Here is a 14,692-nt window from a genome sequence, read left to right as displayed (position 1 = left end):
CAATTTGTATAAAAGGTAGATTTGGTACATGGACTCCTGCTGCCAAATTATGAACCTACCATCTGCAGACTTATCTTTTTACTTTCTTTCTGGGTTGCCCACTTTAGCTTGATATTGCTGTTCTTGGTGAGCAGGAACCCAATGAATTCTTCTGCTCTGGCCCATCATTGATTTGTTGGTGGATTTGTCCGTTCTCAGCACAGCAGAGCTCTAAAGAGTGATTCAACATGGTACATGAAATAGAGTTTTTTAATTGGCTAATTATTGCAAAACCTGGAATGAACTCAAATGAACTAAATTTTGTGTGCAAACTGCTGAATGAACAATGAACTTCTCATCCAGTCTCTCACTGTCTCATGTGACCCTGACATAGTAGAAAAGAGTGATAAAAACAATCCTAACTCATAAATAGTATCACAAATCTAATCCCAAAAAATGACACTTCTCGTGGTTAATAAATCTACTTTGCAGTTTTTCTTAAAGGTAACGACACCCGCAAACATGTCACTTGCATTTTTTCACATCACCACTAGAGGTCCCTTAACTTCAAAAATGTAACTGTAGCTTGCAGTTTGGACAAATCACCTGTGGGCTCATTTCTGGAGGAAGACACCTTCAGCGTTAGGGTCCATTCATTATCTCAAGAATATGAACGCTGAGATATCTCTTGCTGTGTGTCACTGTCCTCACTAATTAGGTGTCATAAATCTAAAGCGTGCATTATAAAACGGGGGGTGATAGGTGGGGCTCCCAGTTGAATGATAGTCTGGTTGAACTTTGATTCTGGCATCATCTTTGAAAACAGTCAGTGCTGGAAGAATCTACACTATAAGTGGATTCACAATGCTGCTCAGATCTGTTTTATTTCTCTTCACATTTTTTGTGAGTCTCGTCTCAGGGGCAGGTGTGAGTTTTATATTTCTTTGTTTTTTTAATTTGTGTATAAGTTGCATGACATTGGATACTGCACGCAAAAAAATTATAGATTTTATTTGCCTTCAGTAAACAATGTTGACTACAATACAACTGAAATATATAAAATCAAAAGTGTATTTATTGAAATAATTAATCATTAATATAAATGTGCTTGTGACCAATAGGGTCAATTTAATTCAACCAGATATCTAAAATTGTATTAAAAGTTTAGATAGATTAGATAAAGTCACATGCGATTGTGATTGCAAATGCTCAAAAATTAATACCTCATAACCTACAGATGAATAATTCTTTTCTCTTTTTAAATATTCCAAACCTGATCTTTTAGATTTTTGCTACTATTCCCAACTTCAATGCAACCACACCTGCACAGGTAAACTTTAAAAAATATATTAAAAAAATAAATAAAAATAAAACAAGCCAAATGAATGGTTAAACAAAGGAGGCATGTTAGTGGAGCTGTTTCTATTCTTCTCCTCACAGGTCCAGAGCTGTGGGGACTGGTTTCACAAACCTGCAATGGCAGATCTCAGTCTCCAGTTAATATTGTCACAAGGAAAGTGCTACCAGATGAACGCCTGACTCCTTTTCACTTCACCGGTTATAAAGAGACTTTTTATGGGAGCCTCATAAACAATGGCCACAGTGGTATGTCTTAATTATAATTGCAAGTTTATTTGAGGAAGACAGTTTGACACTATGATGTCAATTCTGGCTGTAAAAATGCAATTACCCCATCTGTAGATAACATGGATAAAAGTATAGGGAGGAGGAGGTGGTAAAATGGACAATAATAGCAACCAAGCATCTCATGTAACAAAAATACCTTTTAAAATATGTCATGTGCAAAAGCATGTGTCATGTGTGTCATGTGTGGTCATTTGTAACTGAAATAATGGGAGCATCCATGGAAGATTGTCTAATGGTTTTTATTTTTATTTTTTAATTCTGAATTTCAGTTCAGCTAAATTTGCCTTCCAGTATACAAATCAAAGGAGGAAATCTGGTTGATGAATACAAGGCAATTCAGTTTCACCTGCACTGGGGCAAAGATGGTGGACTTGGTTCTGAGCACACAATTGATGGAGAAAAGTTTCCAATGGAGGTACAGTATGTCATAAATCAGTAGAAATATTTTGTGATTGACACTATATGTATTTAAGTAATTTTATGTATTGGATTCAAATAGATCCTAATTATTCTAATGCAGTGCTTTATTTTATCTGTAGATGCATATCGTCCATATAAAAGAAGAATATGACTCGTTAGCTGAGGCTTCAAAAGACAGTACGGGTGTGGCTGTTTTGGGATTTTTCTTTCAGGTACTTGGTAAACATCATTTCAAAAAAATGTCCAGCATCCAGTCCAAACCAGTAGTTTAGTTAGTAGCCACAAAAAAACCAACATTTGCAAAAGGCACATTTTAAAACAGCATACAGGTATAATGTTCCTATAATAAGGAAAAATAGACTAACCATTAAAAAAATAGCAGATTATAAATAACAAAAAGAATAACAGCAAGAGTTGAAGCTTTTCTAATTATACTGCTCCCAAATGCAAATAATCTGCTGTATTTGATTATTTATTACATAAATGTGGACCCATCAGAAAACATTCCAGAGGACTGCCTTTGCCGTCAGACTGAACAACCCTCCAGCTGCTGAATGATCACATGTCCTGTATAATTTGAGCTTTAGTGTGTCTTTAAATCAAATTAGCTCCTGTATGTTGTACTAACTTTGTTTTCTTAATTATAAACTGCTTTTGGTATGACGGTTAACATTTTATTCTTTCGTTTTAGGAGTCTGAGTCTGCAAATGAGAAGTATGATCATCTTATCAGTGCACTGAAATACATATCTCAACCTAGTAAGTTATATCTTCTGAAAAATGATAATAATCTTCTTTTCACCCTCCATATAGAGTCCTAAATATGTAGCTGATTACACTAGGCTAAAGGGCATCTATTATTAGATAACACAATGTTATATAACATCCACAACAACACAATAAAACCTTTTTGAAGATTTTTTGAGGATTAGTGATGATTGAAGTCTTTTCTGACTTTCTGACTTTATGTTCTTGTTAACATTTCATCAAACCAGAAACGAATGTAACGCTGGTGGGTGTCTCCCTGGACATGTTCATTCCTTCTGAAATTAACAGGACCAAGTACTTTCGCTACAAGGGCTCCCTCACCACACCTGACTGTGCTGAAGCTGTGGTCTGGACCCTGTTTGAAAGCACTATTCCTCTCAGCAGGAATCAGGTACCATTCCCTACATCGTACTGAATCTATAAAGAAGAGGATTGTAATGAGTTTATCCTTGAAATTTAATTTAGTGTAACACTAAGGCAACTTTTAATAACTTTTTCTTGGAAACTTTTTATAACCCCCAAATGATAATTGTAAATAGTTTCTGAATAAATTTATTTAAACTGGCTACATTTGACACTAATAAAGGTATAACCAGAATCAAAGACAAATATTAGACCAATATTAAACGTTATGGCAACCCAAGGTATTTGCTACAATAACTATAGCCACTAGATGGTAGTAGTTGGTCATTGTAAATTTGTTACAATGGAAACTTAATGTTAAAAATAACAAGAATAATTTCACACATACCTTATGGGTAAAAAAAAAAATGCAGTGTATTTAAGTGCTAATGAGGCATATACTTTACCCAAGAAAGCATAGGGACATGAAATGAGATCAGAGAAAAAGAATACAGGGCTTATATGTAATACGTAACACAAGCCTATGCTAATGTGGCTCTTTGAGTTGTTTGCTAACAAATTACAGTTGTTTCCACTGCTCCCAAATTACCCAAAAATGTATTTCAAAATGGATAAACCTTGAAATTATGCTGTCTATATGAAAAATGTGTTAATTTAAATTTATATTACTGAAACATTATTGAAATATTACACATTCAACAACCCATTTAATGTAAAACAAGTGCACTTCTTTGTTTATTTCTGTACTGGTCTCAAACAGTTATATGAAAAAACTGCAGTTATAGTAGAACAAGTATAGTAAAGCAGCAAGTTAACTTTAGTGAGACACACTCTGTTGCCTAGTTATCATTGATAATAGCTGTATTTATTAGCAAAGCGTTCTATCATAGTATGCCCCTTGCATACTATTTTTAATAAAAGTACATGTTTAACTGCCTGTTTAATTATTTTTTTTGTTACAGCTCACTGCTTTCAGCCAACTTCTGTTTTATGATGGACAGAAAATGGTCAACAACTACAGACCAGTACAGCCTTTGAATGGAAGAGAGGTGTATTACTCCAGTGGCCAACTTGCTTTGGTCAGCTGTGTGTTGTTCACCAAGTCAGTGCTGCTATCCAGTGCAAGCTTTATTTAATTTAATCAATTTTTATGCACAAATACCCTTGTTTGTGACATCTGTTTTTCAAATAGAAGAAGAAAAAAATAATGTAGTGTATATTTAAAAGTAAAGGATGTAAATTCAATAGATGCTTCAAAACAACATGTATCAAACACTACATGCTTATTTGAATCGGAATATGTAAGATATGTAAGATTTTATCTACAACAAAATATGTTATTGACAAATAAGTAAATTAGTTACTTTTGGTTTTAAATGTTTCACAATGATGATCTCACTACAATTTACACACATTTTTGGGGGACATAGACTAAATGTTTAAGGATAGTTAGATTGCTTTCTTTGCACTGAATGGGACAACATATGACTTCATTGTGCTTTCAGCAGAATAGCAATAAAGAATTCTGATTCTGATTCACATATATTCACTTGTGCTGATATAATATTTCTGATAAATATCATGATGCATTCTATTACATGCTTTCCTACTGTTCTGGAAACATCTAAACTCTGACTTAAAAGTGTCATATTTATTTAAAATACAGACACGTGTTAACACTATAATGTGTATTATTAAGGTATGTTTTACCTATCAATTCTTTGTCATTTGTAATGTCATTAATAATCAAATAAAGTCACGATTAAAGATTTCATGGCATATTCCTGTATGTTTTTTCCTGGATCATACACTTTTAATCCAAATCAGTCATGCTTTCCAATATACAAAGGACTGCTCACCAAACGATAACTTCCTAATAAACCAATTTAACCACACACGACAAATAAACCCTTTTGAATGAGAGCGGCCCTTGTGTCAGAACAGAAATACATTTCAACGTGCTGCTTCACAAGAGCAACGAACAGCATAAATGTTTGCTTAGATAGATCTTTGTTAGATAAAGACTGAGCCAAGACAGCTGAACAATGTGGCTACGTGCCACACATCCACATGGATGATTAGCTTTTGAAGAGGTGAAAAGGATCAATATTTTACCAAAACACTCAAAAATTAATTAGAATTTGTATGAATCATCATCAATTTTTCTTTTCAAATGTCCTTTTCCAGTAATTATTGATCTCATGATCTCATCTGGTAAAAAAAGCCTCCCAGCATAGGAGGCCAATTAAACTGCTTGATAAAAGATAATAAATACACACAAGATTTATGGTCAGTTTATCAGACATTTTAGTACACTTTGCTTCCACAGCACAGCTATTACAAGTTGTTTGATGAGCAATCATTTCTGGAACTTTTGACATTCTCTACACACATTAGACAGATAAGATACTAAAATGTAATAACACCTGGTTAAGTCAATCGGAGGTCACTAAAATTAATATTGTAACAACATTGTAACCATAACACTGCTGGCTTGTCTAGTCCCCTCTCCAATCAGATCAGGAGTGACATATTTAGCCACATGTTTCCCTTAAATTGCTCGCTGTCTGAGTGATGTGGGCTTTATAGATAATTGAGAAACTTGTTAGGAGAGATGACATCCATCCCAGCACCTCTCATTTGTAGAAATCTGGCAAAATTCATTAAACTGCCCAGAATAAGATAAGAGACAAGATAAACATTTATTAGTCCCACACATGGGAAAGTTTTTAAAATGTGACTATCCAGAATTGGGACCAGTAACTAGAGTTACAGTCTCCCACTCCAGATTGTTAATCAACCAAAGACCCAGACGGGGTTTAATTCATTTGAAAGTCTGATGCTTACCCTTGTTCCTAGTTGGAAAACTCATAAGTCTTATTTGTTATTATCTGTTGTTCACCCGGCTGGTTTCTGTCTGATTTCTCAGACTTTTTATCTGATTTAGTGCTCAGCTCAGATAAAGCAATTATTGTAGATACTAAAAATATTAGCCTCAAGATAGCATTTAGTCTATTATTAGACTCAATTGCCTTTTTAATCACACTCTAGTGTTTCTTGTTAGAAACTAAACATTTAAATTCTTTTTCTGAAAACCCTCTTTTGTCTGATCATTTCCTAATAGCATTTACATTTACAATGATGGATTACACAGCAGTGGAAGTCTTTCTGAAAGTGCTGTAACTAAGATTAAGGGTATAATTCATCCACTGACATCTTGTCCAATACCATGTGCTAACACAGTGCAGACTAGCTATCTGAGGGCTACTTCCAGAGAGGCAGATTATCATATTAATAATTTTACTATTTCTACTCTTTTTTTTTTTTACCCCAAATTAACCTTTCTGGGTTAACTTCAGTAATTACTTTTCCCAAACCATCAGCTTTAGGTATTGAAGGTACAAGGTACTTGTAGTGGTTTGAATCAGATCTATCTAATAGATCCAATAGGTGTAAATGGAGTGTCCTCTTCACACACTTAAGTTAATTATGGATTTCTGCAGAGTTCTGTGCTAGGACCAATTCTGTATTCATTATACATGCTTTTCTTAGCCATTATCATTAGAAGGTATAGCATACATTTCACTGCTATGCAGATGAAACCCAACTTTATCCATCCATGAAGCCAGATCACACACACACCAACTTAAACTGCAGGAATGTCTTTAGGACATAAAGACCTGGATTGCCTCTAATGTTTTGCTTCTAAATTCAGCTAAAACTGAAATATCTCAGAAATATGGTATCTAACCAGATTTTTACACTGGATGGTATTCCTTGGCCTCCAGTAACACTGTTGGGCCAGTAACACATATCCTGTCATTTTTGACCAGGATATGTCCTTCAATGCACATATTAAACTACGTTTTAATATATATGTGTGTTTTCTTCTATTTGTGCAATATCTCTAAAATTAGAAACATCCTGTCTCAGGGCTGGATCAGGTGACCCTGAATTCTCCCTTAGTTACAGTGCAATAGGTCTAGGCTGCAAGGGGATTTCCATGATGCACTGAGTGCTCCTTCTTCATTCACCTTTTTCACTCACTATGTGTTCATAAACCTCTTGTCTTGCTCACAGGGGTGCATTTAACTTTTAGGATTTTCTCTGTTTTCTTTGTATTATTGTAGGGCCTTTTCCCCTACAGTACAAAGTGCCTTGAGGCAACTGTTGCTGTGATTTGGTGCTAGATATATACAACTGAATTGAATAAGTTGTTATTTCATTGATCTGTGTAGTCCTAAATCCTTGTTTCTTTTTTCTTTTGAGATACTGAATAACTAAATACAGAGCAAGTACATGAAAGTGACTGAAATTTTTTTCTCATCAAAATCTCTTGACTGTATAGCAGCACTGATCAGGTGCATGACTAGCAGCAGCAACACAAGGCACATACTGAGTTTAAGAAAGTGCAAGAGGATTCTCGGACAGTTAATTTCTTCCATCCTTGGGGATGGAACCAAACCAACAGTGATGATAATAAGAAATCTAGATGCCTAAAATGAGAGAGAAACAGGAAAGGTGAACTTTTCTTGACAGATTCAGATTACATCTGCCGCCCTGTTGCTCATTCTAATGCCTTCTGAGTTGTTTATATTTTATTTACAGCTGCTCTCATGAGCTCAATGGTCAAAGGTAAAACATAATTCAATTAAAGCCCTGCTGGGAGGATAATACCTACCGGTGTCATTAGGTGCTGTGCTCGTTTTTGGCCCCTTGACGCTATCTATATCACCCTAAGTACTTTAAGGACTCACTTAGGATATAATCCCATGTTGCACAGGGATAGATGGCTGATGCAAGGACAGCCTTTGGTGCAACAGTGCTGAGATAATCAGAGAGATGCACAGTCATGCTGGCCTGCTGCAAAGACTCACTGCTGTTTTTTTCAGCCTTCACAAAGGTACAACCTATATGTGTGTGTGTGTGTGTGTGTGTGTATCTGTATGTGTGAGTGTGTATGTGTATGCTGGCTGGCTTAATATTTGATGACTTGCATAAAAAGAAACTTATTGTCTGGTGTTGCATTTTGATGATCTTCTCCATTACTCTCTTTCTGCTTGTTTCTGGCTCCGTTTTCTTCTAACGAGGACATCTTTTCTCGGTTTGTGCACGCCACCCATCCCCCACTTCCTCTTATTTCACTTGGTGTGACTCTGAGGTTTGGGTTGTCGTGACAACAGAGGACACAGGCCCATCTCTATTCTGTTTGCAAAGTTTCTGTTGTTGCAAGCATATTGCACATTTGCTGCTGGGATAGGGGAAGAGCCTTGCACCACCATCCCCCACCCACACCTTGTCACAAACATGCAGGCGTGAATGAGTTCTCAGAATTATAAATGAGATACAAAGTGCTTCCTGTAATTTATACACAATGTTTTAGACTTGCAAGACAGTAATGTCTGACTTTTGAGGACCGTGCTGAGGAGCACCGCTCTCCCTTTGCTAACATAAACCTTTAAGAGCTTCAGCATCTCCAAAGTGAGCTCCCTCAATCAATAAGTCTACTTTGACTCACTTTGATCTTTTATCATTACATTGCTATTTCAGTCAATCCTTAGTGCTGCATTGGCAAAGAGCTACGAGATCATTGGTACACATCCACATAAATTATTATCAAGATCAATATCTATCTGCTTCAGAGACTGACTTTTGTTTTAAAAGCAGTTGCCACCTCGTAAAAGTATGTCCTTAAAAGGGTTGAGATCACGCTTGGCAGCAGCGGTGCAGTCGGCCAGGACCTGGGTGTACACTCTGAATTTGCATATGTGCATGTGTGTGTGCGCGCTTGTGGTTGTGTCTGTGTGTGCAGATGTGCAAATAAACACTTAAATTAGACCTCCTAAGATAAACGACGTTAAATTCAGAGGTACTTTTAGGTTGTGAAAATAGATTGATCTGATATTTTTACTTAGTGTGAACACAAAAAAGAAATATGAAGTATAGTACAAGTACATGTTTAGGTGTGTGCGAGGTAGTTGGACTAACAGCAGCTACAGGTTCATAAGATTACATACACATCAAATTTAAAAAATCTCTACAAAAAGCTGTTAATACAACTAATAATTCCTGCTTTATCTTAAGGAAATGTACAAATACTATTTCAACTACTGTGTGGTGTGTGTGCGTACGTGTGTCTTTGTGGGTGTGCATGTGTGTGTGCACATCTGCATATACTTGCATGCATGTATTTTTTGTGTGTGTGTGTGAGAAACTGTTGGGGCTTTTCCTGTGTAAACCACGTGGCTCAGACAGGGTTAATAAAAAGATCACGCTCACTTCTGGGTTTTCTTTCTTCCTTGGACTCCAAACGCTGGTAAGACCCTGATGACAACTTGAAAATCTGATGATCAACGTTTTTTAAACACACTAACATACTAAGACATTACTACTTCATTTCAGCCTAATTTTGAGCAAAATGTCAAGTCTTTTGAATGTTTTTCTTTCTTTTTATCAAGAATGATAACGTGAATTTTGATCGTGTGTTCGGTTCAGTTTGTGAAGCCTTGCCTTTGATTAACCTTCAGTTTTCAGTATTTGCGGTGGATCGACCAGAAGCTACTTGATGTACAGTGTTGTCACCCATAAAGTAGAAAGCACTACTAAACTTTACTACACAGTGTAGTGTTTCCTACTTTATGGATGAGTATACTGTTTGCTGCAGAGGAAAGTAAAAGAAGAAACCAGACCGACTATATGAACATTTGAAAACCTGCTGAACTTCTTTGTTATTTTAACCAATAAATTTTGTATTTCTTTTTATTACAACAAATGTATTTACCAGACAAGAAAAGAACTGAATGTCAATTTTTGGTCCATTGTTAAAAAGAAAAATCAGGTAAGGAAAGTAAGAATTGGGACAGTTTATTTTCAGTTTAACTACAGCTCTTACATTTGTTACATGATTAAAACTTTTTTTCAGTTATAACAAGAGTCTCTTTATTTTTACAAAAAAATTGCTGCAAAATTCAAAATGGTTTTTTTTTCTTTTTAAATAACTTATATGAAATAAGCCAGTGATAGAAAATATATACACAGGGCATAAGGCAAAAAATGGAAATGCTATATCAAAACACTGGGGAGAAAGAAATCTGTAAATTGTGTATTATTAAGGCTAAAATAATTTATCCATTCCCATCAGGTAATTTATTTAGCAAGTCAGTTCTTGTGTTTTTGTGAAAGCGCCTAAAGCAAAAATTGCCAGACAAAACATTTAGTATTTTACCTGTAATTTTCAAAATATGCATTATTGTAAATATTCTGTTTTTTTGTTGTTCATGTTTTGTTTTTTTTTTGCATCAAAGGGTTTGTAAGTATCTGTTATTTCAATAAAGAAACATTTAAACAAAGGTCTGAACTCTTTTTAGTTTTGAGCATTCTTATAGATACTAACAGAGGGGTTCATTAGCTGCTTACTTTCAGTCTAAAACGGATGCAGTTAGTAGAATATAAAAATAAAATAAACTATTTTTTGATATATGAAGTGTCCTTTTAGCCATATTTTACATAGAAACTTCTGGTTTCTCACTGCGTCTGTGACTTGGCATTTGTAGCAAACAGCTTAGCGTGCATTTTCTTCTAATCCCAGGGAAACAGCTGCAGAAAGTTTGATGGAACCAAACCTCGTTGTCCGTGAAGATCTCCCTGAAGTTGAAATTAAAGTTTAGCTTCTGTACAGACATCAGTATGAAAACTAAACACCAGTCACTGTATTGTAAGTGCAAGGATGATGCTTACATAGTAAAACCCATCTTGATCCATGTCACCTAAAACATATATGATATCTCCCGAACGAAAGCCGAGTTCAGCCTGTAAGACAGAGCAAGTCAAAACCAGTTTGTGTAAAACAGTAGATTAAGAGTAGACTTAAACAGTAGATTAATCTTCATATTTTAAATATATAATATACGGTAATGTTACTTCACAGTGCTTACTTCACTGTCCATGTTGGGTGAGTTTTCCCATGGATCATAGTCAAATAAGGCTACCATTCGTCTAACAGCCCCACTGTCAGGGATACTGGTGACATCGCTCAGGTCTGGTGTTAGAGACATGCCTGCAGTACGAAAAGCAAACGTCCCAATGAAGCTTTCATGCTAACATAGGAGATAAACAAACACTCCACGCAGTGACAGTGGTAGTGCCATATTTTTACAATCAGTAAATTTTGCATTCACATTTCTAAGCGACGTGCGTGATAATTTTATTCACTGTTATTTGTCCTAATATCTGTTGTAAACTTCCTGTAGGGAGGAGCTCATTGCAAACATCCTCTCACAGATCATCTCTGAACGGCCTCGTTCCAAATTATGCCACAATAATTGTTTTTTTACAATTATACTTCAGTTACCCCAGCAACACTGTTTTGCCAGCATGTTACAGTAAACAGGCTAATACCTGTGTGGTCCACGGGGAGGAATCCCTGCTGCATGAGTAGATGCTTCAGATACTCATCATCCACTGGGATCTCAGCCACCATATTACTCGGCACATAGCCAGAAAGCCCGCCAGACTCACCGTGATAAAACCCATCTGCGTCTTTGTCTCCAGTAACCTAAAAAAAACCAGCACCAGCAGTTACTTTTATAACTTTAGGCTTGGTTTCTGAATAAAAGAGTGTATTTATTGCATACATGTATTTGTCTGTATTTATGTGATGCAGCAGCAGGCAGATTCAGAGAAAAAAGGCGGTAAATCACATCAATCAGATGAAAAAGGTGACAGGAAATGAAGAAAAAAAACCTATTGTCTTCTTACACATTTAACTGTCGTGACTCCAGCACAAACAGGAAACACTATAGGTTCTTTCAAAGAACATTTTGAACTGATGAAGAGATGAAACGCAACTCAAACACAGAGAAGCGCTTCGGTTTAGCAATGTACAGAGTGCATGAAATTACACTTAATCTTACCTTGATGATCTGGCCTGGCACAAAGGGCAGCTCTTCTGCAGCTGTCTCGTGGTTTGGAGACATGGCAGCCGGGTTGTACGGGTAAAGTGCAACAAAGAGCCGGACGGTGGGTATGGACACCTGGCTCGCAGTTTCCAGCTCCCAGTCCCTGAGATCCTCCGGAGTAGCGATCCTTACTTCATCTGGGTATATCAAAACATCCAACTCGAGCCTTGTCTCCATTTACAGCAAAGTGAGTGCTCGACTGTCCACCTGGCAGACAGATGGCCACTGTAGACAGCAGACCTCTCCTTAGCCTCAACCTAATGTGAGGTAACTAAGCTAAGCACAAGGAACAGTAATCCTCTTTGAAGCAAGTAGATAGATTCATTAGTTCAGCACTGCCAAACTGCACTGTGTGCAAAGCAACAGGAGCACAAGATGAAATAACTTTAGTTTTAATGCAGATATTTGAAAAGCAAAAATGCTTCCAAATATACTTGAAAGGAGAATTTCAAAAGTAGAGAAAACAGACCTTTTTAAAAAAATATTTCTTAATAACACATAGATACGTTTAACTGTAGCTCTGTTCGTAATATTTATTTTCTTTGATATACTTTCTTCTGCATTGGTCCTCGTCTCATAGGCCTCGCCAGAGGTACTGGTGGGTTTTATCTGGTTGCTCTGGTATTCTTCTGAAGCGTTGCAACTTATTTTTTTTTAAGTAAAACAATGGTTCTGGTTGGAGAACAAAGCCCTTTATCAGTGTGAGTGTGAATAGTTCAGTGTGGCTGGTTGTGTACAGTGTAGAGTGTATAGTGTATATGTGGCTCTGCTTCCTTAAACTATCAAGCCTTGCTCAATTAAGGAAGTAGCCTTGTTTTCTTGTTTCGTCTTATTGCTCCTCCTCCTCCTGACATGACCCAGTTTTCATCACTGAAAGTCGACACTTCCTTTCTTCACCTGTGGCCAAGTCAGCAGGTGATAATCTCCTCCAGCAGAGATTATCAATCATCTGTGTGTTTGTTGAAAAAATGGTAAGGCAGAAACTGAAAACACATCTGAGCCATTGCTGCTGTTTACTCTTCCAACCATTAACTGGCGCTATGTTGTTTGAATAACTGAAAGTTGTATCTGAGGAAGTTGAGGCTGAGTAGCTTCAGGTGTTGTTGATTTTATTCACTTCATTAATTTTGTTCAGTTTTTGGTTTTTTGTTTGTGTATGTTTTGGACTTTGAGAAATGCTTTTCTGTAAAGACTGAAGAGTATTATCTTTCTTTATGTATTAACTGCCACTATTCATTACTTCAGCTTACTCAGCCCTCATTTTCCCATTATTCCCCATCTGATTTATTTTGTCTCACCTTTATTTGACAGGACAGTGTAGAAAGTAAACAGGAATGAAGCGAGAGAGAGGGTGAAATGCAAAAAATGGACTCAAACCTCAACCAGATGAGCTAAACTGGTGCCCAATTATGTTTCAGTTTTACTGCTGAGAGACAAAATCTGTGTTTTAATGTTGATGATTAAAAGAAGAACCAGCGAACATGTGCACTCACTGCTTTTTGTCCTCTTCAGTTGTTAGTTAGGCTTTTCAAAAGTCAGTTTTCATTCAGACAGTCATTTGTTCTCATATGCCCTCTTTATTATTTTTGCTCTTTTGGATCATTTTGTTCTTACATTATGAGCCAAGCAGGCTTTCCAATTAACATCTTTGATTATTTTGAGTTAAGGTTCTGTTACTTGCTTCCAAACGATTATATGATTAGTTTGTCTGTTTATCTGTTTGCTAGCAGCTAAAGAAAAGCCACAGACAGTTTTATATGAAATCTTTACCAGAGATAAAGCTAGCCCTAACATAGATTCTTTCCCAATAAGAAATAGAGCATAACTTGACAAATACACATTAAACTGAAATAAGAAATGTTGGTAGACATCTCCTTCTTGTTATCACGAAATTATCAAAAACAAATCTGGACCCAGGGACCAGGTTGACTGTTGGTGATATGTGACAGAATCTTGTTTTCTTAACTAACAAAAGAACCATTTTTAATAATTATTAATCAGAAAAATCTACATGGAGGTGTAAAGCAGGTTCAGGGAGTTGGTGCAGTCTATTCAGTATAAATCAGCATATCAACCAAATTTTGAATTAAACTCATTGTTTGTATAACAAAAATAGAAAAGAAAAAACACCAACTTGCTAACATCATTTAGTTCGTTTAGCCAAACTGACCACGCACCCCATGTGCCCACATGTGGCTCCAAAGTCACAGGCTTGAGACCTCTTAAAGGATTTAATAAAGCAGGCTCCAAAAATTACTCTTGGTTTCAGTGAGCAACAAATTGAAAACATTTCTCATTCTCACTTGTTCTCTTGTCATTTTTTATGTTTGCCCAGAAGAGGGAGCTGTTGCATGTCTCTAAGTATAATAAAGAGTCTGCTGTAAAATTAGTCAGTTTAACAAATTCATGTGACATCAAAGTTTTAGATACATATTGACTTATAGGTACATACACAGACACCTATACTAAGAACTGCTGTCCTTATAAATGCATATCACTCTAAATTGCATATAAATGTACTTAAAGCATCCGAATAACTATTGAGAGTCAGATTCCCCC

General features: G+C 36.2%; 2 protein-coding genes across 2 annotated transcripts; one reads left to right on the top strand and one right to left on the bottom strand.

The window, feature by feature from the left end:
* Nucleotides 1-1,419: 1,419 nt before the first annotated feature.
* ca4b (carbonic anhydrase IV b) lies at nt 1,420-4,312 on the top strand (the record flags this gene model as incomplete). The annotated part of the gene is made up of 6 exons (XM_005754685.1): nt 1,420-1,584; nt 1,896-2,041; nt 2,166-2,258; nt 2,738-2,804; nt 3,041-3,204; nt 4,139-4,312. Coding segments are annotated over 6 exons (809 nt in total), but the record flags the coding sequence as incomplete, so codon positions are not given.
* A 5,813-nt stretch (nt 4,313-10,125) lies between these two features.
* Nucleotides 10,126-12,405, bottom strand: LOC102195009 (RIMS-binding protein 2). Its single transcript, XM_005754684.2, has 5 exons — nt 12,089-12,405; nt 11,574-11,730; nt 11,111-11,232; nt 10,914-10,985; nt 10,126-10,820 (listed from the first exon to the last, which is right to left on the bottom strand). Exons 1-5 carry the CDS (start codon nt 12,308-12,310, stop codon nt 10,755-10,757), a joined length of 639 nt encoding a protein of 212 aa, XP_005754741.1. The 5' UTR covers nt 12,311-12,405; the 3' UTR covers nt 10,126-10,754.
* Nucleotides 12,406-14,692: the final 2,287 nt, after the last annotated feature.

Source organism: Pundamilia nyererei, unplaced genomic scaffold (assembly GCF_000239375.1).
Source record: "Pundamilia nyererei isolate P.nyererei 1_Seehausen unplaced genomic scaffold, PunNye1.0 scaffold00624, whole genome shotgun sequence".
Lineage (NCBI taxonomy): Eukaryota > Metazoa > Chordata > Actinopteri > Cichliformes > Cichlidae > Pundamilia > Pundamilia nyererei.
The sequence above is the reverse complement of the archived record's forward strand: the minus strand, read 5'-3'. Positions and strand labels throughout refer to the sequence as shown.

Excerpts from the sequence above, each read along its gene's own strand:
- LOC102195009 (XM_005754684.2), bottom strand. The coding sequence starts at position 12,310 with ATGGAGACAAGGCTCGAGTTGGATGTTTTGATATACCCAGATGAAGTA. Across the intron at positions 11,233-11,573 it reads CCTCCCCGTGGACCACACAG|GCATGTCTCTAACACCAGAC; the intron begins GTATTAGCCTGT and ends TTCGTACTGCAG. Across the intron at positions 10,821-10,913 it reads ATCAAGATGGGTTTTACTAT|GGAGATCTTCACGGACAACG; the intron begins GTAAGCATCATC and ends TTTCAACTTCAG.